We start from the raw sequence: 24,000 nt of genomic DNA, 5'->3' as shown, positions 1-24,000 counted from the left end.
ATGAGTTCAAGAATTGAAATAGAAACTTCGTATTTGAGGAATGTTCATTCAATAGCGAGATAATTGTTTTCAAGGTACGTGAGTCTTTTCATTCCTAAATTCAATTATCTCATAGTACAATGGAATGGGCATCTTGAATTACATTGGAGATGCATTGGAATAGCTTCTATGAAATATACATTCATTATACCTATAGTTTAGTTTAGTCACAGATGTAACGTTTTTGTAACAAGTATAAATTACTTGTTTTTTTTTTCACTATGTCTAGTATATTCATTACATTCCATCTTTATTTTGTTGTATACTATTTTATAAGATAGGTGTAGACTGGGCAGATACTTAAAAAAGGGCAAACATGTTATTGTAAACACATACCAACATAAGACTACGTGATTTTTTTTTTGTATTAGAACGAAGTCCTCAGTAAAATGTAGTGTGTGAGTGAATTTAGAATGTGAAAGTATGATCATACTTTATAGGATCACTTCTATAGTGCGATTGCCGGGTTTCTCGCCAAGATTCTCGGAATATATTCAATCACGATGAGGACTGTTAGTGTAATCCTCTGAGCGGGAAGCGGCTCTCAAGTTGTGCTTGAGAGTTTTGATGACCGTTCTGACTCGGTTTACCGATGTCAAGAGGAGGATCGCACAGGCTGAGTGGTTGAATATCAATCCATAAGAAGTATTCTTTAACTTTTGAAAACTCCTTAATAGGAGAAAAAAAATCATAAAAATGTGAGTTTGTTGCTTCGTTTGTTGATGGTTTCCAAAATCAAAACAAAGAACTAGGACACTGAAGTGTCTGTTACTAATGTATTTTCATGGTTTCAAATGTCTGAGCCAGAGTTGAAATAAACATCTGATTTGTATGCAAATGTAGATATATCTCTATTGCATATTGTAATAATTTTGTCTACTATTGATGCCTTTATTCTTAATATTTCCCCTGCTTCTACCACTGAGTGTAATTATTTCTGTTTCCATCGACAGTAACCTCTTTGAATTCATCCACTCCCTTCTTTTACTGTTTGTGAATATGTGATTTGGTAGAAGCAGTCTGCGAGTGAATGTTTAATTATGGACACGAGTCATGGCTGTGGATTCACATTTCTGTCCGTATTATACACTGAAGTGGAAATTCTAGTAATAGTCTATTTTTCAAGCGAAGTATATAGTCAAAATGAAGATTAATGCAATTATATAGCTAGCCATACACGGATCCACCCCATTTCTCCTTGTGAAATACTCAATGTTCTGCTTAACTCGTTGGTCATGTGACAACTTTTAATATCAGGTAGACATTTGTGGTCATCGTATCGTGTGGACTAGTGGTTTGACTGTGTGGGTTGTGCGCATGAAGAGTATTTTAATGTATTCCGCCATCTTAAGGTGCCGTCACACTAGCACTTTTTCCGTAAAAATTTAGACAATTTTCTGAAATTTTGTATATTTTGAGCGAATTGTCGATTCTCCAGTCAGACGATAATGATCGTTTCCGTCTGAAAAACTTTCCGTCAACTTTTTAAGCCAAGCATAGTCAGATCAAGAGCTATATTCGAGAACGTTTGTATTTATGTTAACTAAAATTGTCAAAAAATTGACGGAAAAGTGGTAGTGTGACACGGTCTTTATACACCGAAAAGTTTGTGGAGACTGAGATGTTACATGGAGTGGTGGGCCATGTTAGTCTTTTACACACTTCGATTTATTGCAATAGTATTATAATCGGTAATGGTTTTATCATATTAGTTATTATTGTTATCAGTTTCTTAGGTAATGCAATAAATTGCCAGTTCTCGGAAACCAGAGTAATTCCAGTGTTTAGGAGAAAGTAATGTAACCACGTTTGAATAATGTTCAACTACAGTACCGCCGATTTTCGATCTCCGGAAAGCGTTACTGATTTCTGGAAGCCAGTTTACTACCAGTTGTATAGAGAGAAGGTAGTGTCACAGAGTGAAGAGGCGTATTACTTAAAATGAGTTGTTATCCTCCCCGGAGGGAGTGGACCAATCCCGGAGGTACTGCAATACCGGGCCGATCCGCGGCAAAGGTGGAGCAAGCCCCTAGCACTTCGCCATTTTCCAAAAATCAGTTTAATATCGTAGATCCCACATGGGGATCGTATCAGATATTAAGCTGATAAGAACAGATACTACACTTTGATCTTAGCCAAAAGGCCGAGAAGCGATACTGAAAGACGTTCGAAAGTGAGCCTGAGAAAATGTTTCTGAGGACTTGCCATTGAAAGTGTTTACATGTAGAAGGGCGTGATCAAGTTATTTAAATCTTGATTGACGGTTAATGTTTGTGTCCATATGAGAATTTCAAGTATTCCTAGGATTATTGAATATGACAACATCAGACTTCAAAGGAAGTACAAATAAAAAAATACTTTTAGCTTCTAAACCATCTGTTATAAAACTTCATTAGCACATACCCACACACCCCCACACTCATACACGCACACACGTCTGCACTTACAGACACACACGCGTGTGTAACCATAACACACAATATATATACATATATATATATATATATATATATATATATATATATATATATATATATATATATATACATATATATACATATATATATATACATATATATATATACATATATATATATATATATATATATATATATATATACATATATATATACATATATATATACATATATATATATATACATATATATATACATATATATATATATATACATATATATATATACATATATATATACATATATATATACATATATATATACATATATATATACATATATATATATACATATATATATATACATATATATATACATATATATATACATATATATATATATATATATACATATATATATATATATATACATATATATATATATACATATATATATACATATATATATATACATATATATATATACATATATATATATATATATATATATATATATATATATATATATATATATATATATATATATATATATATATATATATATATATATATATATATATATATATATATATATATATACATATATATATATATACATATATATATATATATACATATATATATATATATATACATATATATATATATATATATATATATATATATATATATATATATATATATATATATATACATATATATATATATATATATATATATATATATATATATATACATATATATATACATATATATATATATATATATATATATATATATATATATATACATATATATATATATATATATATATATATATATATAAATATATATATATATACATATATATATATAAATATATATATATATATATATACATATATATATATATATATATATATACTTTCTTATAGAATGAATTCAAAGTGAACTTTTTTGTTCCTAAATGTAGTGTTGAAATATAAATAGTTGTGTTATTCTCTAGAAATTATTAAGGGAAAGTAAAGTCAGACTTGATATTTATATAAAGTGTTGTAGCGCGCGTGGTGTCCTCAGTGCGAGCGAGCGTGGGTCGGCTGGAGGCGAAGGAAAGCATACTTACCTGGCACAGGAGATACCGTGATCACGAAGGCGGTTCTCCCAGGGCGAGGCTCACCATTGCACTCCGGTGGCGCTGACCCCTGCGATTAACCCAAATGTGGTTAACTCGAGTGTGCAATTTTTGGTAGCGGGGGACTGCGTTCGCGCTATCCCCCTTATAACGTGTCACAATTAGAGGAAATCAAATTAAAAACGCCCAAATAAAACTACCACTTTTACCGTAGAATCCCGACTATGAAAAAGGTCTGACCTTATCGCGCTATCAAGGTAAAAATTCAATGTAAAGCGGTATCCGAGTCCCGGGAATCACGGACTTTCTCATACATTCATGACTTTTTTATTATTATTGTATCTCATACAGAAGTCTACGGTGGACTCAACTAATAAATCGTTACCGAGTTAAGTATTTTCTTAAATGCTTTTCTTTTGATATATATACCAATGATAATTTTTTCCTGAATATTCTTCATTATACTAATAAATTATTTAGTAAATTTGTAAGAACATTTTGATCACTATTCTGACATCCCATCTTATACATTTCCAAAGAAATAGACTGGGAATTGAAAATATTTTAAGGAATTGTAAATATTTTAATTGATGTAGGTATCATTATGTTTTGGGAAATTGTAATATGTTTTCTTTTTACGAGGACTAACCTTTCCAGCTGCTAAATTTTGTCATAGTAACCCAATATGTTTCATTCACACCGTTACTGTTATATAGTATATTGTTCATTTGTGAGGGATGCTTTTGCTGATTTCTACGTTTCCTATACCTTTAATAATAAAATAATGTGTTCATACACACACATGTACACTCCCCCATGTATATATTATGTCTGTACATATCACACTTGTACATACATATATATATGTATATATATCACATATACACAGACCCCCACACATGTATATATTGTGTCTGTACGTATCAGACAGAGACATTCGAATTTTTAATAGTATGCAAGTAACTATTACAATTCTACCTCATGAAGGATTTAGCGTATGAACTCCTCTTATTTGAACCCACCGAAGTGGGCTATAGAAAAAATTGAGGAAGACTCATTGAGTTGTTCCCCTCCACGGAAATCTTTAGTAAAAGGCGAAAGATTTATGCGTTTTGAAGGGAAACCAGAGTTAGGTAGAATTGGTAAACGAAATGAGCAGCAAAGGTGGACTGAGGACTTCGAGCAAAGAGTATAAAGGGAAGAAAGGGTCACCTTGAAATAATTTCTTTTGCTGTTTTATCTTTTAAGGAATAGCACGCTTAAAAACAACTGGAATACAGTAGGTTCTGTGAAGAAATATGCATTCATGGTGCATACAGTGCAGTCCCTGATTCCCCGATTTTTGATAAGTATAATTATCTTCTTTTACTATTATATATTTTGATGTATATAATTTATCAAATAGGTGTAGACTGCAAATATTTTAGAGTGGGCAAAGCACGTCCACATATTACTGCATACATTTACCAATCTATGAACATGTGATAATCCGTTTTATTAGAACAAAGTCCTCAGTAAGATGGAGTGTACAAGTGAATATAGAATGTGACAGTATGATCATACTTTATAGGATCACTTCTATAGTGCGATTGCCGGGTTTCTCGCCAAGATTCTCGGAATATATTCAATCACGATGAGGACTGTTAGTGTAATCCTCTGAGCGGGAAGCGGCTCTCAAGTTGTGCTTGAGAGTTTTGATGACCGTTCTGACTCGGTTTACCGATGTCAAGAGGAGGATCGCACAGGCTGAGTGGTTGATTATCAGTCCACGAGAAGTGTTCTTGAACTTTTGAAAAACTCCTCACAAGGAGAAAAAATAAATATATATTAGCTGCTTGGTGAATCATAGTTTCCAAAACCAAAACTGAAGTATCAATACTTGTTTATTAATGCAATATTCCCATCATTTCAAATGATTGAGCCAGCTTTGAAATAAACTAATTTTCAGTTGTAGATACTCTGTGGCTATTACATATGATTAATATTGTTCAGTCATATTTGGTATTGCCACTGCTTCTACCACTATGAATGTAATTATTACTGTTCCATTGGCAGTAACCTATTTTAATTCCTCTACCCCTTACTTTATTCTTATGTGAATATGTAATTTGGTAGCAGTAGTAACATTGAAGTCAACGAGTGAATGTTTAATAATGGACACGAATCATCGCTGTGTATACCGTAGTCATTAAAATAGGATCTAGAAATATGTAAATAGACAGGCTATTACTAGAAATTCCGCCTCCTTGTATAATACGGACAGAATTGTAAATCCAGGTGAAATATATCATCTACATAAGGAGTATCGCAATTATATAGCCATACACGAATCAACCCCATTACCCCTTGTGAAATATTCAACTCGTTGGTCATGTAACAACTTAGAATATCAAGCAAAACATTTGTGGTTATTGGATCGTGTGGTCTAGTAGTTTGACTTTGTGCGTTGTGTGAAGAGTATGTTCTTGTCATGGAGGGTATTTACACTAAAATCCGTTAGTGCATTCCCCCATCTTATACACTGCAAAGTTTGTGGAGACTGAGATGTTACATGAAGTGGGAAAGTGTGTTAGTCTTGTACACCGATTTATTGCAATAGTTGTAGTATCCACATAATATCGTCAACTTGCTCATGTAGAAGGGCGTGATCAAGTTATTTAAATCTTGATTGACGGTTAATGTTTGTGTCCATATGAGAATTCTGAGAAACTGTGGCTGGGATTTTTAAATATAAGTTCATCAGACTTCAAAGAAAGAACAGGAAAATACTTTTAGATTCAGAACCAATTGTGACAACCTCTTTAAAACATACCCATACAAACACCCACACTCAAACACGCACACATGTCCGCACATAAACATACACACACGTGCATAGACATATACACATGATATGTAAGTATAAAAATCAATATGTAAGTATATATTTGTATAATAGTAAACGACCACAGTGTTTACGCAAGTTTACCCAGAAAAGGACTTCAACGTTTTCTTTGGGTTATTAAAATTGTAAAACTGCCATATATGTATATATATATATATATATATATATATATATATATATATATATATATATATATATATATATATATATATATATATATATATATATATAATATATATAATATATATAATATATAATATATATATATATTATATATATTATATATATTATATATATTATATATATTATATATATTATATATATTATATATATTATATATATTATATATATTATATATATTATATATATTATATATATTATATATATTATATATATTATATATATTATATATATATTATATATATATTATATATATATTATATATATATTATATATATTATATATATATTATATATATATTATATATATTATATATATATTATATATATATTATATATATATTATATATATATTATATATATATTATATATATATTATATATATTATATATATATCATATATATATATATATATATATATTATATATATATATATACATGTGTGTGTGTGTGTGTGTGTGTGTGTGTGTGTGTGTGTGTGTGTGTGTGTGTGTGTGTGTGTGTGTGTGTGTGTGTGTGTGTGTGTGTGTGTGTATTACTAGAATGGATCACACGTTTCTTGTGATATTATTCTATCTTTAATATAGTCGAGTTTGCATTTAAGAACATCTGAATCTCATGTACCCATGCATTAAAACTACCTAGATGTTACATTTATGCGACTATTTACATGTATATGGATGTACTGTTAGACTGTATGTTAGTGTATGCATGCACATGTGTATTCTTATGAATATAGTGATGAATTGTCATGGGAAATCTGAGTCATAGAAAGAGAAAAGGAAAACCGGATGAAGCTTCTTAATGACTCTACAATATGTTACCGATAGTTTCACGTTGAATGAAAGTGACCTTCAATGTTTCTGTGTAGTTTTGAAAGATAATCACGAGTGTTATTATTTGGGAGTTTTAAAGGAAAATTAAAGTTGTAGCGCGCGTGGTGTCCTCAGTGCGAGCGAGCGTGGGTCGGCTTGAGGCGAAGGAAAGCATACTTACCTGGCACAGGAGATACCGTGATCACGAAGGCGGTTCTCCCAGGGCGAGGCTCACCATTGCACTCCGGTGGCGCTGACCCCTGCGATTAACCCAAATGTGGTTAACTCGAGTGCGCAATTTTTGGTAGCGGGGGACTGCGTTCGCGCTATCCCCCTTATAACGTCTCAAAATTAAAGGAAATCAAGTTTGTTTTCGCCATATTCATACAGTCAAAAATTTGCGGAAGAAGTGTTAATTTAATCAACATTACAAGTTCTTCATTATATTCAGATTACCACCAATGTCTTTCATATAATCATCATTATTATAGGATCATTATCATAAGAATGATAATGAAAACAATAATAATTATATGGTAAAATAAATGGTAAAGATAAAAGAATACTAGTAATAACCATTACCAATACAGATATAACCACTGATATTCAAAAACAAACAAATAAACAAACACATGGTTGATATTAATTCTTTCATTGTGGACATCTCGGTGATGCAAGTGAATATCATGTTGATGAAGTAAGCAAAATGATGCATTCTATTAAAATGCATGAAAAGATCTTGGATCACATACAATAGTATGAATAATGTTAACTTTTATTATGCCAACGATCATACCACGTTGAAAGCCCCGCTTCTCAAGGCGGTAGCATCGGCAAAAAAGATTAGTGATATGAACAGTAAACTAAGCAATATTGATTATATAAAATAGCGTAAAAGTATCTACATTTGCGAAGAAATTTGTTCATTTCAAACCTAGTTTAAGTATTTGAAACCATGAAATGTTTGTTTTGATACAACGGACTGCCACGTATTCATGAACTTCACTCCCGATAATGGACAGTTGTTCTTGATCCCTACAATGTGGAGGAGATCGCAGTGACATGATTGGAGTACCATGGTAATAAAGTTTAATGCTAAAACATGATACATTCTACCAAAATGATTTATTAATCTCTTATCACACCCGAAAGATGGGTAAGGTTAACTTCGTATATGTCAACGATCATACCACGTTGAAAGCACCGCTTCTCGTCCGATCAGCGAAGTTAAGCAACGTTGGGTCTGGTCAGTACTTGGATGGGTGACCGCCTGGGAACACCAGATGTCGTTGGCATTTTATCTTATATGCTAATTATGTTAAGCATTTCTTTACAATTTATAGCAGCTTCTCTTTTATTTGTTTAAAGAGATCTTTTGAAATCACACATTAATAATAAGGAAATGGAGTTTAAGCAAAGCCGTTAAGAAGAGGGAGAAGGATAGACAGAAAACGGATAAGATAAGGGTAACTGAAGTAATGGCAAAGGTAGGCTCAATATCACCTAGCTTTCCGCCAGTGCTAACAGATTAATCATTCATTTTCGTAGAATGTATCATTTTTTAAATCATCAAACGTCAGTACCATGGCACTGCAATCATGTAACAACCGACCATTATAGTTGTAATCCTCTGTGATAATTAGGAAAAAAAGCAATTAGATGAAATTACCAAGTCATCATTGTAGGAAAAAAATATTGAAATGATGACAATCTTCTTGATATCATTTACTATGACTTATACACACATAGCAATGTATGATTTTATTGTCATTTGTTCAGCAAATTATATTAATATCATATAGCAAATCATATTATTATATGCTCAGCAAATTGCATTACAGCAAATTCTATTAATGCTAATATGTACAGCAAATTATATTTACTTTTAATCGCGACTGACTGTTTAGACTGATATTTAAATAACAGCTATTATCACTGATACCATTATCGGGTGCAATGAAATTTCTAAAGGACCGTAGCAAAATCTGTTAAATATCAGAAGGAACTGAATCAAATGTTTGGGAAGCAGAATTGCATTTACTTTAGTTACTCTAATCATAAGTGTTTTACGTTTGTTCTTCTCCCGCTCTTCAACGACGTTGACTTTTACTCTATTTCCTATTGATTGACATAAGATTTCAATTTATTCCTTTAGGCAAATGTAAAAGGAGCTGCTATAAATTGTAAAGAAATGCTTAACATAATTAGCATATAAAATAAAATGCCAACGACATCTGGTGTTCCCAGGCGGTCACCCATCCAAGTACTGACCAGACCCAACGTTGCTTAACTTCGCTGATCGGACGAGAAGCGGTGCTTTCAACGTGGTATGATCGTTGACATATAGGAAGTTAACCTTACCCATTTTTCCACTGCGATAAGAGATTAGTAAATCATTTTGGTAGAATGTATCATGTTTTAGCATTAAACTTTATTACCATGGTACTCCAATCATGCCACTGCGATCCGCTCCACAATGTAGGCATCAAGAACAACTGACCATTATCAGGAGTGAAGGTCATGAACACGTAGCAGTCCGTTGTATCAGAACAAAGTCCTCAGTAAAATGTAGTGTGTGAGTGAACTGTAAAGGTGAAATTATGATCATACTTTATAGGATTACTTCTTTAGTGCGATTGCCGGGTTTCTCGCCAAGATTCTCGGAATATATTCAATCACGATGAGGACTGTTAGTGTAATCCTCTGAGCGGGAAGCGGCTCTCAAGTTGTGCTTGAGAGTTTTGATGACCGTTCTGACTCGGTTTACCGATGTCAAGAGGAGGATCACACAGGCTGAGTGGTTGATTATCAGTCCACAAGAAGTGTTCTTGAACTTTTGAAAACTTATAAGGAGAACAAATCATAAAAAAAATGTTGCGTTGTAGGTTCATAGTTTCCAAAACCAAAATAAGCATCAGTAAAGAGAAGTGGCAGTGCTTGTTATTACTGTATAACATTTCATGGTTTCAAATGGTTGAACTAGGTTTGAAATGAACAAATTTGTTCGCAAATGTAGATACTTTTCCGCTATTTCATATAATCAATATTGCTTAGTTTACTGCTCATACCACCAATCTTATTTTTGCCGATGCTACCGCCACTGTAAGTGTAATCAATACCCTCGCTATGACAGTTACCTCTGAGGTTTGCTATCCTCTTTTTTCATTCTATGTAAATATGTGACCCTGTAGCAACAGTAGCGTAAAAGTCTGTGAAGTGAACGGTAAATCGCACTGACACGAATGGCGGTTAATGTATATCGTATATCATTAAAATAGGCGAAAGCAATATGTAAATAGATGAGTAGACCATTACTAGAAATTATTTAGCGATCTCGTAGGTATTGCAATAAGTTGCCAGTTTTCCGAAATCTGAGTAATTTCTAGTGTTTTAGGAAAAAGTGATGTAACTTGACAATAGGTTTAAATAACATTCAAGTTCAAATGCAGTTTAAAGCCATGATCTATGGTCACAGTGAAAATACGTATAAATTAAAATGATGAGTTGATGTCCTCCCCGGAGGGAGTGGACCAATCCCGGAGGTACTGCAATACCGGGCCGATCCGCGGCAAAGGTGGAGCAAGCCCCTAGCACTTCGCCATTTTCCAAAAATCAGTTTAATATCGTAGATCCCACATGGGGATCGTATCAGATATTAAGCTGATAAGAACAGATACTACACTTTGATCTTAGCCAAAAGGCCGAGAAGCGATACTGAAAGATGGTGGAGAGTGTGTCCGAGAAAATAGTTCTGAGGACTTGCTGGTAACGACATTCAATTGCAAAACGACATATGCAACTACTTGTTAGCATATTTAATATCTAAAGATCACGTTTATGCCATCACAATTACATTAAAATCTTATTAGAATATTTACGATTTATAAAGTAATATTTTGCGTATAAATGGTGATATATTCATATAATTCGCTTTCTTTATCTATATGCCAATTAAACTTGTACGTTCTCTTTAAATGAAAATTTGACATTTACCATGTTTCTGGAGGACTGAACCTTTACCATGAACCTTAACATACTAGGATTTGGGAGTTGCATAGAAAATGTATGTTTGTTTTCTTTATTGCATTTAATTTCTTTTAGTTTTAAAAGAGTAAGGAAAATCACACGCACCTCTGTTTCTACTTAGAACTCTTTCAGGAATTAAGTATGGCAAGCATTTATAAATTTCCTGATATGCAAGTAAAGAGTTATAGCAACGTAAATATAATTCGTATGGGTATATGTACCGATTTTTATTAAAATCATTACGAATTGGAAACCGTTTGACAGTTCTACTTTTACTATTGTTTTTCTTTTTTTGCGAATTTGTGAAGAGGGGGTGTATGAATATTTTATATTTCGCATACAAATGCCTCTCATTAACCGGAAAGCCAACTAAATATTTGCATAAAATAGTGCGGACCGCGTGGTGTCCTCAGTGCGAGCGAGCGTGGGTCGGCTTGAGGCGAAGGAAAGCATACTTACCTGGCACAGGAGATACCGTGATCACGAAGGCGGTTCTCCCAGGGCGAGGCTCACCATTGCACTCCGGTGGCGCTGACCCCTGCGATTAACCCAAATGTGGTTAACTCGAGTGTGCAATTTTTGGTAGCGGGGGACTGCGTTCGCGCTATCCCCCTTATATGTCAAATTACCATTTGTTTCCCCGTATTTCGTGGAAAATGTTTATGAAGCATTTGTATAAGATTTCAAAGTTGCAAAAGTTTTCTAGATTTGGATGTTGAACGTTCCCGAGTCTATGTCTCTGGTGAGCAAGTAATTTTTGCAAGGGAAAGAGAACCCTGCATTGCGTCAGAGGCCACACCAGCGATAACTTGAACTTCATTCTGCTCAATTTTCTTCCATTGTAAATTACACTTCATTATATATTTACTAAATTATATATTTAATGAATATATATTAATAAGTTATACATTTACTAAGTTATATATTTAATAAATGTATATTAATAAGTTATATATTTGCTAAATTATATAGTTAGTCCCTGTCTGGTTTCTCGCGGGTCGGACAGGGACGCACAGAGGGCCGAGTGTGGTCGCGGGCTGGAGTTCGCCCAGGTCTGGAGTAGGTTGATGACCGAATCAGAATTTCGTCAAGAAATGAAAAAAATATCAAAGCCAATAAACGATAATTTTGATATTTTCGTAGTCCTAAAAAATTGTCTTTATATTTCAATCACTAACTTCATTATACGTATTTAAGTTGAATTGTCATTATTCATTACAGTACCTCAAAGAGTGTGAAACTTCAGGTAAATATACCCAATGCCTTGTTTTTTCCGACACCGGCAGACATTCTGTAACGTATTTTTCTTTTCTTTTCTTTTACATGGTCTGTAAATCGGAGCCAGGGGCAACGTGTCAATTCTGCTTTTTTCAATAGAATGGTCTAACCATACTTACATTTTTCAAGAGAAGAAGGTTAGATATTTAGAAGTCCTTTTGTATGCAGAAAATAGATAAATAAAGCATTATTACACCGATTCCCCCTTTTTAAAGAAACATTTAAATAGTTGCAAACATTGCCTCACAAATATATGGTGTCTCAGTTCATATCACACTCGCATATGGGACTTTCATGAGCAGAGGCTGTTTTGATGCAGCAGAATGAAAGGTCGTGTGCGAAAAGAGCTGTCTGAGGCCTCTCTTTTCGCTCGGTATTGTCGCCGCTGGGTTTCTAACGTAAATAGATTACAGTAAAAACCTGAATTTATAGAACTTTTTGCATATCTTAGTGTTATAGTCTTGAAGGTCATGCGAGGCGAAGTAGGCGGAGTCAGCATCCAACTTTATACCCGCAACACTTTCCTATCCCAGGGCAGACCTTGGGCGCTTTGACCCATGGGTAGGAGTGAGGCGTTCTCTTTAACTAGCGTCGACTCCAGTGCTAGTGATGCTACTCAAACGGCTTGTAGTTAAGAATCAGGAAACTGCAGAAGGAATAAACTCAGCCAAAACTTCTTACAGAGGATGGAAATGAGGCGCCTCCCAGGCAGGAAAGGAAAACAAAAACCGGTGAAGTAAATATTCAAAATTGTATTTTGAATACAGCTATGATATCCAGACAGTTCTCATACGTAATTGGATGGACCCTCTCCTCTAGAAATTTTCACATAAACAATTTGCGTGCAATATTTATGATGTAGTTCATATATATTGATATTTGATGGTCTTGTGCAAATATGAAATACACAAAGTATTATTAAACTTTCAAGTAAATAACATAAAATAAATCACTTCTTTTATGCATAATGTTACTTATTATCCGATCTTGACGGACACCCTGAAATCCATCCATGGACCCCTTGTTCAGAATTCCGGCTCTAGAGGTTCTCTAACTGTTAAAAACATATCATTATATTAATCGTATATCCATATTTACATATACATATATTGCTACGTATGCGCACGTTGATGTTCACTTGTTCGGGGGACGTTTCTCGGAGCATGGCGTTAGGACGAAAAGATCGAAAGGACGAGGCTTCTATGATCAAAATACAAGGAGTTATGCGGAGTGCCGTGAGGAACAGCGTCGTGTTGCTCGTGTTAAAAGTGAAAAGTCAGTGATTGAAGTAAGGCTTGATGCCAGTGACTCATTCTATCATTTCTCTTAATTTGAGTGGAATCAGTGTAAAGCTAACCCCATATGTGTGTGCTTCTGAACGCCTGAACGATTACTTGTGTTGCTACGAGGATTATACTCTCTTCTGTGATATACCAAACATCACGGGCCGGACAGGGACGCACAAAGGGCCGTGGTAAGAACAGAAATAAAGAAATGGAAAGTTTCATTTGTGCGTTTGTCTTCGCCCGACTGAGAAACTCACAGACGTTCCTATATATAACGCATAATAAATCTGATTTATTTTTCTTTCTGGAACCAAATTAATACTGAATGATTACAAAGACATGAAGAGTGATTACTTGAAGAGGAATTAATTATCAAAGTTAATGTTGCATTTGACGTAGAAAAGAAGATTTATGAAAGGCTGTTAATGACTGAAGAAATTTGAATAGAAATAAATGCCTAAAATGTTAAATGAAAACATTTGCAATGAAGTACAATGAAAACAATCATTATTTTTATCAGCACTGAATGAAGCCTCCCCAAAAAACAACAGATCACCACATTATTTTTGTGAAAAATCAATGGGTCGGGAGCCCTTTTCCCGTGGCGGCCGCGGCGTCTGTGCTCGTGTGTGCTCGTCCGTATGTCAGTTCAGAGAATGGCTGCCGAATGATCCTAGAGTCCTATCCCTCACCTCCTTTTGTCACGTGCCCCCATCTCCCCTTTCTAAAGAGTTCCTCCGACGGTTCAACCCGACTTCTGTTTCAGGAGTCAAACGCCGGGCGAAGCTAGCGACTGGGTGGCGACCCAGGAGGGACCCAGATAACCTAGTTCCTCGAGAGGTCAGTGGGAGTCACTCTGGACTTGATCTTGACTCGGGAGTTCTAGACTCAGCATTCTGGAATCAGGCTGCGCCGTAGCCCCTTTAAAAGTATGGTATATATAATTATGATGGTAAGAATATATATGCATGGCGGACGTGTGTGAAAGACAAAGTGAGAGGGAAAGGGAAAAAGAATTGTTTATGAAATATATGGTTACGTAACCTGTATGTGATGCTGCATTGTCATGGGAATTATAGATATGAGAACGACACCTTCTTTCACAGTATATTAAATAGAAGGTGATTTGTATGTCATATGTTTTTTTCTGATAATTACAGGTAATGCCATGAGTCATACCACATGTAGTAACGAATCCATTAAAATCCACGATTTCACACCTGCACCTTTGGACACACCTGCTTCCTTTCCCTAGACGAATCCACGCACTAATTACGTTCTCGCATTTGAATCGAAGTATCTCCTAGCGCCACGGCTTGTGTCCGTCTAAGCGAAGAGAAGGCATCGAACAAGCAGTATCCCCAATGCAGGAGGAAGCAAGTCGGGAGAGGGCAGGTCCTTCGTCAGCAGGTGTTGGCTCGCACGGACACACGCATTTCAGCAAACAATATATATATTTTTTTGTCTCTTTCCTCTATATCTCTCTTTTCTCTTTCTCTTTATCCCCTTATAACTGTGTTTTTGGTTTATTTTTACATTAGTCATATATGATCTATACATGGCAGTGATGCTGGTATTGATCGTGACACCAATACTAATGAAATATTAATCATTATCTTGACTAGTTTACTGGTAATGATGATAATAAGATAAAAATGATGGTAATGACAATGATAATTATGATGATAATGGGGATGGTAATTATAGTAATGAAAATTATAAGAATTATCATTGTTAACAATAGCAAATATTATGATGACAACAATTTTAATTATTGTAATTATAGTAATGATAATAACAATTATCAGTGTTACTAATAATGAATTACCATTATTAGGATTTGTACGATCAGTAGTTTCCTTTTCATCCGTTATATTCAGCCTCCTTAGCTCAGTGGTAGAGCACTGGTCTCGTAAACCAGGGGTCGTGAGTTCAAACCTCACAGGGGGCACAGCTGTTTAGCAAGCGCAGGAATATGCTGTTCATTAAAAAAAATTACTGTCCTTGGATTCTCGTGGCTGCTTGTGTCGCCAAGGAAGGTAACAAGGTCCAGCATATTAAGCACATGCCTGGTTTTTCTTTAGTTCTTATGACTATGGATTCAATTACAATGATCATAATCAAAATAGCTTCATTTCTATCTGGTTTGGTATATGATGATATTATTTTCCAATAGTATGTGTAGCTACGCCTTAATGTTTCTCTTGGTAAACACCTGATTTTTATACAAAATTCACAGCGCCAGTTTTCAGTTGTTTCTAATATTTCATGGCAATGTACGACACACTTTCCCAGAACGTAATTAATAAGTAGTCAAAATATCCTAACAAAGTTTTGTGTTTCATCTCTGTTACATTTTCCTTTATGCTGCAATGACCTACTTATTATCACACATCACTTGATATGAATTTCGGTGGTTTTCCCTTTGCAATTTAGACTTTTAAAAAGGTTTAAAGCGAAAATTAATCGTCTTCCCCTCAATGTTCCATCGGAATAAATAACAGAATCTAAGAATCAGTATTGTTATATTAGTAGTGGTTTCAACAAGAATATTATGATATTATGGTTGTATATCAGCCTCCTTAGCTCAGTGGTAGAGCACTGGTCTCGTAAACCAGGGGTCGTGAGTTCAAACCTCACAGGGGGCATAAATGATCATGTAATTATAGATGAGTATTTACTTGATTTATCACTGAAAACTAGTCGACATGAGTGACGGCACACTCGATGATACAATCATTTATTTATCATTTATTTATAATTATTTATAAATCATTTATTTATTTTTCGATTGACTTGACGACTCGGCCATGATTAATCCCCTAAAACCAAGGCATTTGCATAGACCTTGCTTAAGCTGTTGGCTGTGACCTGGGATGGGGAACCTGCGGTCTTCTACCTCATCCTTTTGAGATGTAATCTTACTTTTGTCTCGATAAACGTGTCAAAGTCAAAAAGTCTGGGCCAACGAGTGCGGCCTTTTGCAGCATCTGATGTAAATGTTGATATATACTTTTTAAGACATTGATTTTTTGTCTATAATTATTCCTACTTAAGTAAAATAATTTAAAATGTCATATTTTCAATTTTTATTCCCCTATCATTCTTTTATTACATAACTATTAATTGATTTTTTGTCTATAATTATTCCTACTTAAGTAAAATAATATAAAATGTCATATTTTCAATTTTTATTCCCCTATCATTCTTTTATTACATAACTATGAAATTCCTTAGCGGCCTCGGGATAAAATGACAAACAAAATGCAATGCGGTCTCTATGAGGGACGATGAAGTGGAAGGTGGCCTCATGAACAAAAAAGTTCCCCTGGCTTTGACTCTGCGTACCTAGTCTATCGGCGCTTTTGCAGGTCGACACGTGGGTTCAATGCAGGTGTTCGTTGCAAAATGTTCAAGATCACCGATGATGTTCAAGATCACCAATGATGTATATAGATTGATAACCATGATGCAAGGTACTGCCATTACCTCCAAACACACACACACACACACACACACACACACACACACACACACACACACACACACACACACACACACACACACACACACACACACACACACACACACACACACACACACACACACACACACACACACACACACACACACACACAAATGTGATAGATGGATAGATGGAATAAATAGAATTAGATAAATCAGATTAGATGGAATACATTGATAGGTTGAGAGGCATGTAGTTCATATTTACTGAGTGATAACTAAAACTACAAATACAAATCCACTTTTATTGGTAACAATAACATATTCATATTCACGAATATTATATGATTTCTTTCGAGAGGAGATAATAAAATTAAATGGCATTTGTAAATATTTAATGTAAAAAATATGTATCAAGCTAAAAAATATATAACAAAATTATTAGAAAACAATTGGAAACCATATTTTATTTTCATGACCGTTTTCTGATCGTCGCCGCCATGGCATTGTGTTCAAAAGGTTAAACAGATCTATTTTGATTCTTCAGGAACGGATATCCTTGACTCCTTTTCCCGCTGTCGATGGTTCAATGTGCCCAAATTTCACAACTATCCATACTATCAACTATCTTCTTACTCACGAGAAGACACGGCCTCTTCAAAGATTTTTAATGTTTTGTACATCGCCCAAAAAGGAAATCATTTCTTTAACACCATCCTCGCCTTTCAGTGATTGAACTTGGCTGTTCTCCTGACTGTCTGGTAGTCTGCTTCTGGATCGCTGACGCTCCTCTATGAAGGAGAGGATTTCTTTGACTCCTTCGCCTAGCTTTGGAGATTCGAAATCGCCGCCGTAATATGGGTAAATCTTTCTCGATACCTGGAGAGTTCTCATTGTGACTGGGTCGATGTACTCGCCCACCATAAGCAAGAAAATCTGCGTCATGTAATGGTGGAGGTTCTCTTCCACCCACACAATGCCGTTCTCTCTCTTTTTCTCGACGATTCTCAGGAAGCAGCTCTTCATGGCGAATCCAGACGGGATCGATAGTTTCCAGAGCTGTGAGTCCCACCAGGTGTACCTGTTCTTTACTTTTTTTGGCATCCAAGGCTCGGCTTTCAAATTTGCCAGCAGATTCTTGCACGTGAGATAGACAAGTTTCTCCATGTCATCTAGGCTCTTAAGGGTTTCTACTTCGACGGCAGAAAAGGAAAACCTCCACTTCCCTCTTCCAAGACTGCTGATGAAGACATTGTCGATACCCGGGGGAGTCAGAGGCGGCTCTGAAACTGTCTGCGGCCAAGGGACAGTCAACACAGGGACGAAGTCTACCCCTATAAGTAGAAGAGGGAACTGCTCCCCTTGCCACGCCAGGGACAGTGTTATACCAACCTGAGTCCTTGTGACTCCAGGAGGAGTCAGACTCAGCCTGTGGTCCTTGCAAGTGTGTTCCTCCAGGCTCTTAACAACAGCATTATAAAAACATTTCTTTAAATTTGACTCTTTTAGCAAGTTGGCCTTTGAGTGTCGCGGTTTCACCTTGAGAACTGACTTGTGGCCCTTATGGCTGGCCTCGTTTTTTCCCAGATGTTTGATGTGCAAGTCTATGGCCACAGGTGGCTGAATGACGAGGTTGAAGTCAAACTCGTCAGGCGCGCAGAGCCGGGTGCCATCGGCTGCGCTGCCAAGCAGAATCAGACTGCCCCTTAGCGCCGGGTTCCGCTGGCCCACCTTCTCCATCAAGAGTTTCATTTCTGACATCACAGCCTCACAAACCTCCTTCGCCTCGCCTTCCTTATAGTTTACACACCTGATCCAGCTCTGTTTCTTCAGCTCATCTAGATCAAGTCTTCCCAAGTGCTTCTCCAAGGCTTTGGTTGCATTGTTGAAATCCTCGTAGTTCACAAACTGTTCAGCATCATTTGTGTCAACCCCATACTGCCTCAGATACACTTCGAAGTTGTCCCTTACTTGCGTAGGTGTTGTGCCAGATTTACACGTAGGTTCCTCGCTATTGGCCAATGATCTTAGTTGTTCGTCCGTAACCGCATGGCCAAACATGGGAGCCAGGTGAAGCGCCGTGTGATGGTAGCGGTCCTTCAGAGTGATATCTGCCCCCATCTTGTGCATCAGGAAAACCAAATTGTGATTTCCAAATGCAGCGGCCTGTTGGACTGCAGTGGAGTCCGTCATCCTCTCGAGTCTGCCGTTGACATCCATCTCGCCCTTGGTCAACAGCAAGAAGGCCAACTGCACAAGATTAAACCTTGCAGCTGCCAGGAGTGCTTGACACCCAATGTGGTTCACTAGCCTTCGTGTACTGCCATCCAACAGACTGTCCGACTGATAAGCTTCATACAGTTTTCTTTGAAGATGTCTACTAAGTTCGAGTTCCTGTCGAACCTCCTCATCCTTTGCTTTCTCTTCTTCGTGTAGTATTTTCCTCAGTTCTTTTTCAAAAATGTCCTGAAAAGAAATGAGACTGTGCTAGATTGAGATATACAATCAAAGGTTCAAAATCATCGCATTATACTAATAAAAGCGCAATCACACAATGCATATGCATATGTATTCATCTATTTTTATCTATATACATCGTATCTTACATATTCCAGTTCCATTCTTTGACTCCATGGCAGGTAGTCCCTGTAGAACTTGCCCTGCGAGTCGGCGACGTACAAGCCGCCTGAGATGCGCGCCAGCCTCGCCGCCATGCCCCACAGCTTCTCATTGAGCGAAACCTCAAAGGGACTCATCCCATAGAACTCCTCATCCAGCAGCGGCATCGCTCCCGCATTCAGGAGGAATGACACTGTGAGGTTACACTTCGCGTAGATTGCTTCGGTGAGTCGTCGAGTCAGGATTGACTGGGTTCCTGAAGGGTTGTGCACAGGCCAACATGCCATCCAAGGTTGCTCTCCCTGCAGTGTGTCCAGGATGGACGAGATTCCTTTCTGTAATTCGGGCCAGTTTTCCGCCCTTTTGTGTTCCTCCTGCAGCATGTGAAGTATCGACTGTAAATTGAAATAAAGAAAAAAACAATGATAATAACACAGTAACAAAAACATTATTGATAATGATAATACTAGTTTCTTTGAAGTTATGGCGATTGAAAATCGGCATTAAAATCTCTAACCATTTTTCTGGCAAGCAAAGATCACAGCCTCATCCCACATCTCAACGCCCTCTCAATATATCACAAACTACCTTGGTTACTATCATCTTCACGAACATGGTGACGTCTGCCGTGAACCAGACGATCTGCAGCAGGGTCAGGCCCTGAACGGTGGCGAAGAGCGACGCCCCCGCGGCCACCAGGAGAGTGAGGATCCTGCAGCGGTTGATGGTGGCAGCCAGGACGATGGCGTGAGTGGAGTAGAGGCCGCAAGGTTTCATGGGACATCCGCGAGCGAGCAGAGAGGATGCCGTCTTCACATCATCCCCGTCTGCGATGACAGTCAGCAAGGTCTTGTACAGGTCCTCTGCTTCCTCTCTGCCCTGAAAGTTTTTTTTTCCATGAGTGCCTAAGCTTGGCCACCATTGTCGGGTCCAGTTAGTCCCAGTAATCGAGAACTCTCAGGATTATACTTGAAAAATAATACCAATACTATTAGCATTTCCAATTTCACACATTTCTTCATTTAGTTAAATAATAGTATTGTTTATGTAAAAAAAAAAAAAGAAAAAAAATCTACAAATATCAAGTTTCTAGATACATAGGCTATGCCTGGAATTCTGTGCAACTTCAAGAGCATGCAATACAAATATATATATACATTAACGTGTATTTATAATACATATGGTTGCTAAGCTCGGATTTGATCTTATGGGCGTACAGAGATTCTAATGAGAAGATCGAGTCTATTGGATAACTTTCTGAAACTGTGAGTGAAAGGGCGGTTAGCTGCGTGTCCATGCTGGTAGATGGCAGAGGTTGGCGGTCTTTTTTGAGGTAGGAGAGTACATGTACGTCCATACGCTCGAGTACTGTGAGATGACGAGAAGGTAACCCAATATACCTAGCGATACATTTAGGCAAAATGAGTACATTTACAAGATTCAAGGTTCCGAAGGTAGAGACGTTTTCGTTTACCTAAAGAAGAGCTGATATTATCCATCATTTATGAGGTCAAGACTGAGCTTAGTTTGGGGGAACCAGTGGATTTGCATCTCGCACAACTCTGTGGATTTTAGTACTTGTGTCTAAGGTGTGTCTAAGGTATGGTAACATCGTTATCATACTCGACTCGACCTCCTCAGCTTAGAACCGCTCTTCATCCATAAGATGAACACGAGCTCATTTAGATACCGACATTGTCTTCGAAACGTTTAAAATAAACATTCATTACAGCCAAAGTTGTCTATTTTACCCCCCCCCCCCCCTCACACACGCTGCGAAGACCCCCTCTCTCTAATAATAATAATAATAATAATAATAATAATAATAAGTCTCAAACGTGAATATTTTTCATCTTAAGCACACTTTACTCATCAAACTTGACAACCAGAAATCCAACGTAACCTACTTCCACACGCTCCAACTTCGCCGTTATCATCTTCGCCAGATCCTCGTGTCCGGCGGCTCTCGCCAGTTCAGCCGGCGTCTGCCCCGCATAGGTGCGCACTGCTGGGTAGATCTTGCAATCTTCCAGTAGGACGACCACGTTGCCCCTGTGGCCGTTCTCTGCCGCCACGTGGAGAGCTGTGCGCCCGGAGTGGTCCTGGTAGTGCCCGTCGAAGGGTGACGGAGTGTTCATGCGAAGGAGATGCTTGTTGGCCTCGATGTCTTGGGACGCCCACGTTAGCACCAACTGCTCAATGTCATACCTCTCCATGCTCTGGCGGGCCTAGAAAGCGTATGCAGGAGATAGACAGACGGATAAGCGCTGGTCATTACAAAAATCAGAGAAAGAATATATCTATATTACCGTATGGCCACTATATCCTAGTAGCCATTCCTATTCATGTAGGGCAGAGGCACAGCAAAATCACAGAGGACAGAGTTTGAGGCTTCGTGTGTTTCTGTTGTGTCACATTATTGAGAAATGTAAAATCTGTCACATTACTGAATATATTCATTTTTTCCACAGCCATCTCACCTTAACTGCCGGAGACAAGGATGTGGACGCCCCAAAGGTCTTCGCGAAGTACCAGTACAAGTGGCCCTGCCCACACTCGTCGGTGAGCACGGCTGCAGTGCGCCCGTCGTTGTCCAGCGCCTCCAAGTCGAGGCCGGATTCTATCAGGAGTTTGACCGCCTCCTCGCTGCCGCTCATCCCGCCCACATGGAGCGCCGTCCAGCCTTGCACCGTCCTCGCCCCGCGGTCACACCGAGACTCGAGCAGGTACTTGATGATGGGCAGGTAGTTGGTCCTCGATGCGATGTGCAGGGGGCGGTAGTGGTAGATGTCCTTGCAGTTCAAGTCAGCGCCAGCCTCGACCAGTACCTTCACGCAGTTGAAGTTACTAGTCATTGTAGCGAAGTGGAGTGGGCTGTTAACTGCAACAAAGTGAGAAAGTATTTAAAGGTCGTCCTCATCATTTATTTATTTATTTTTACAACTCTCTTATGACACTTTAACAGACAAGAGATGCCTCAGTATGACCGTAATTAAAGACACTCAGCATTCATGCCTAGAATAGACCAACATAAAAATATTTGCTCACAGTAGCGGATCTCGGGCGCATTGAGGTCCGCGCCGGCCTTCAACAGAGCCTTCAGCGCCTCGGCCCTCCCCTCCCTCGCGGCGTGGTGGATCGCCGTCATGGTTCTGCCGGCTCTCTGGTCCACCTTCGCGCCCTTCTCCACCAGGACGGGCACGAGGTGGGCGTGGCCCAAGAACGCAGCCAGGGCGAGGACCGTTCTCTCCACCTCATCTTCGCAAACGACGACGGCGTTCACGTCGCCCCCGCTCTCGAGGGCCGCCAACACGCCCGCTGCGTCGCCTCGCTGGACGGCTCCGATCAGGTCCTGGAAAAAAAGGGGCGTGGCGGGAAATTCAATTCTCCAGCTGATTGTAATTGTCTCTCACCTTACTTTTTTGTCTCTCTTCGTCTTGGTGGTTTATACTTCTTCATTCTTTTACCCTGGGCCTTGTTCAGTTATCTTCTCGTTGTTTTCTTCATTTTCTTTTTGGTATTCGACTGGTTCAACTTTTTTTCTTGAAAATATAGCCCGTTATTGATTTAAACGTAAACATTGCTTCATTTCTACCTACATGGCAAATGGATATATTAATAGAGACGCAATAAAACTGATGAGAATAATGGCTATACTCGTGATGATGATGATTTAATTATTACTAATATTATAATAACAATAACTAATAAATAACAGTAACTAACGATACCAACACCAATAACAATAACACATAATAATAACAGTAATAATAATAACACAATAATAACAATAATAATAAAATTGGTAATGGTGTGGATATTATTATTAAGAATACGAATACGAATATTAATAAGTGACTG

General features: G+C 37.3%; 1 protein-coding gene and 13 non-coding genes across 14 annotated transcripts in view; 9 read left to right on the top strand and 5 right to left on the bottom strand.

Annotated features, from left to right (window-relative positions):
• Positions 1-462: 462 nt before the first annotated feature.
• LOC113801542 (small nucleolar RNA U3) lies at positions 463-664 on the top strand. The gene has a single exon (XR_003475196.2). It is a non-coding gene; the product is annotated as a small nucleolar RNA U3 (small nucleolar RNA).
• A 1,337-nt stretch (positions 665-2,001) lies between these two features.
• LOC113801521 (U2 spliceosomal RNA) lies at positions 2,002-2,194 on the bottom strand. The gene has a single exon (XR_003475177.1). It is a non-coding gene; the product is annotated as a U2 spliceosomal RNA (small nuclear RNA).
• Positions 2,195-3,570: 1,376 nt separating this feature from the next.
• LOC113821937 (U1 spliceosomal RNA) lies at positions 3,571-3,733 on the top strand. The gene has a single exon (XR_003477230.1). It is a non-coding gene; the product is annotated as a U1 spliceosomal RNA (small nuclear RNA).
• Positions 3,734-4,601: 868 nt separating this feature from the next.
• Positions 4,602-4,719, bottom strand: LOC113821965 (U5 spliceosomal RNA). The gene has a single exon (XR_003477256.2). It is a non-coding gene; the product is annotated as a U5 spliceosomal RNA (small nuclear RNA).
• A 421-nt stretch (positions 4,720-5,140) lies between these two features.
• LOC113821954 (small nucleolar RNA U3) lies at positions 5,141-5,342 on the top strand. Its single transcript, XR_003477246.2, has one exon. It is a non-coding gene; the product is annotated as a small nucleolar RNA U3 (small nucleolar RNA).
• Positions 5,343-7,638: 2,296 nt separating this feature from the next.
• Positions 7,639-7,801, top strand: LOC113821934 (U1 spliceosomal RNA). The gene has a single exon (XR_003477227.1). It is a non-coding gene; the product is annotated as a U1 spliceosomal RNA (small nuclear RNA).
• An 840-nt stretch (positions 7,802-8,641) lies between these two features.
• LOC113821943 (5S ribosomal RNA) lies at positions 8,642-8,760 on the top strand. Its single transcript, XR_003477236.1, has one exon. It is a non-coding gene; the product is annotated as a 5S ribosomal RNA (ribosomal RNA).
• A 927-nt stretch (positions 8,761-9,687) lies between these two features.
• On the bottom strand, positions 9,688-9,806 carry LOC113821933 (5S ribosomal RNA). Its single transcript, XR_003477226.1, has one exon. It is a non-coding gene; the product is annotated as a 5S ribosomal RNA (ribosomal RNA).
• Positions 9,807-10,065: 259 nt separating this feature from the next.
• LOC113821957 (small nucleolar RNA U3) lies at positions 10,066-10,267 on the top strand. Its single transcript, XR_003477249.2, has one exon. It is a non-coding gene; the product is annotated as a small nucleolar RNA U3 (small nucleolar RNA).
• Positions 10,268-10,985: 718 nt separating this feature from the next.
• Positions 10,986-11,178, bottom strand: LOC113821941 (U2 spliceosomal RNA). Its single transcript, XR_003477234.1, has one exon. It is a non-coding gene; the product is annotated as a U2 spliceosomal RNA (small nuclear RNA).
• Positions 11,179-11,942: 764 nt separating this feature from the next.
• Positions 11,943-12,105, top strand: LOC113801491 (U1 spliceosomal RNA). Its single transcript, XR_003475152.1, has one exon. It is a non-coding gene; the product is annotated as a U1 spliceosomal RNA (small nuclear RNA).
• A 3,829-nt stretch (positions 12,106-15,934) lies between these two features.
• Positions 15,935-16,006, top strand: TRNAT-CGU (transfer RNA threonine (anticodon CGU)). Its single transcript has one exon. It is a non-coding gene; the product is annotated as a tRNA-Thr (tRNA).
• A 625-nt stretch (positions 16,007-16,631) lies between these two features.
• Positions 16,632-16,703, top strand: TRNAT-CGU (transfer RNA threonine (anticodon CGU)). The gene has a single exon. It is a non-coding gene; the product is annotated as a tRNA-Thr (tRNA).
• Positions 16,704-17,811: 1,108 nt separating this feature from the next.
• LOC113801318 (serine/threonine-protein phosphatase 6 regulatory ankyrin repeat subunit C) overlaps positions 17,812-24,000 on the bottom strand; it is a 10,264-nt gene continuing 4,075 nt past the window's right edge. Inside the window, exons 2-7 of the mRNA XM_027352147.2 lie at positions 23,188-23,491; positions 22,620-23,020; positions 22,047-22,367; positions 20,728-21,018; positions 20,127-20,534; positions 17,812-19,986 (exon numbers count right to left, since the gene is read on the bottom strand). Coding sequence (XP_027207948.2) covers positions 18,178-19,986; positions 20,127-20,534; positions 20,728-21,018; positions 22,047-22,367; positions 22,620-23,020; positions 23,188-23,491 — 3,534 coding nt within the window. The 3' untranslated portion in view covers positions 17,812-18,177. The remainder of the gene's footprint in view (positions 19,987-20,126; positions 20,535-20,727; positions 21,019-22,046; positions 22,368-22,619; positions 23,021-23,187; positions 23,492-24,000) is intronic.

This window comes from Penaeus vannamei, chromosome 18 (assembly GCF_042767895.1).
Source record: "Penaeus vannamei isolate JL-2024 chromosome 18, ASM4276789v1, whole genome shotgun sequence".
NCBI lineage: Eukaryota > Metazoa > Arthropoda > Malacostraca > Decapoda > Penaeidae > Penaeus > Penaeus vannamei.
This window is presented reverse-complemented; position numbering and strand designations above follow the sequence as displayed.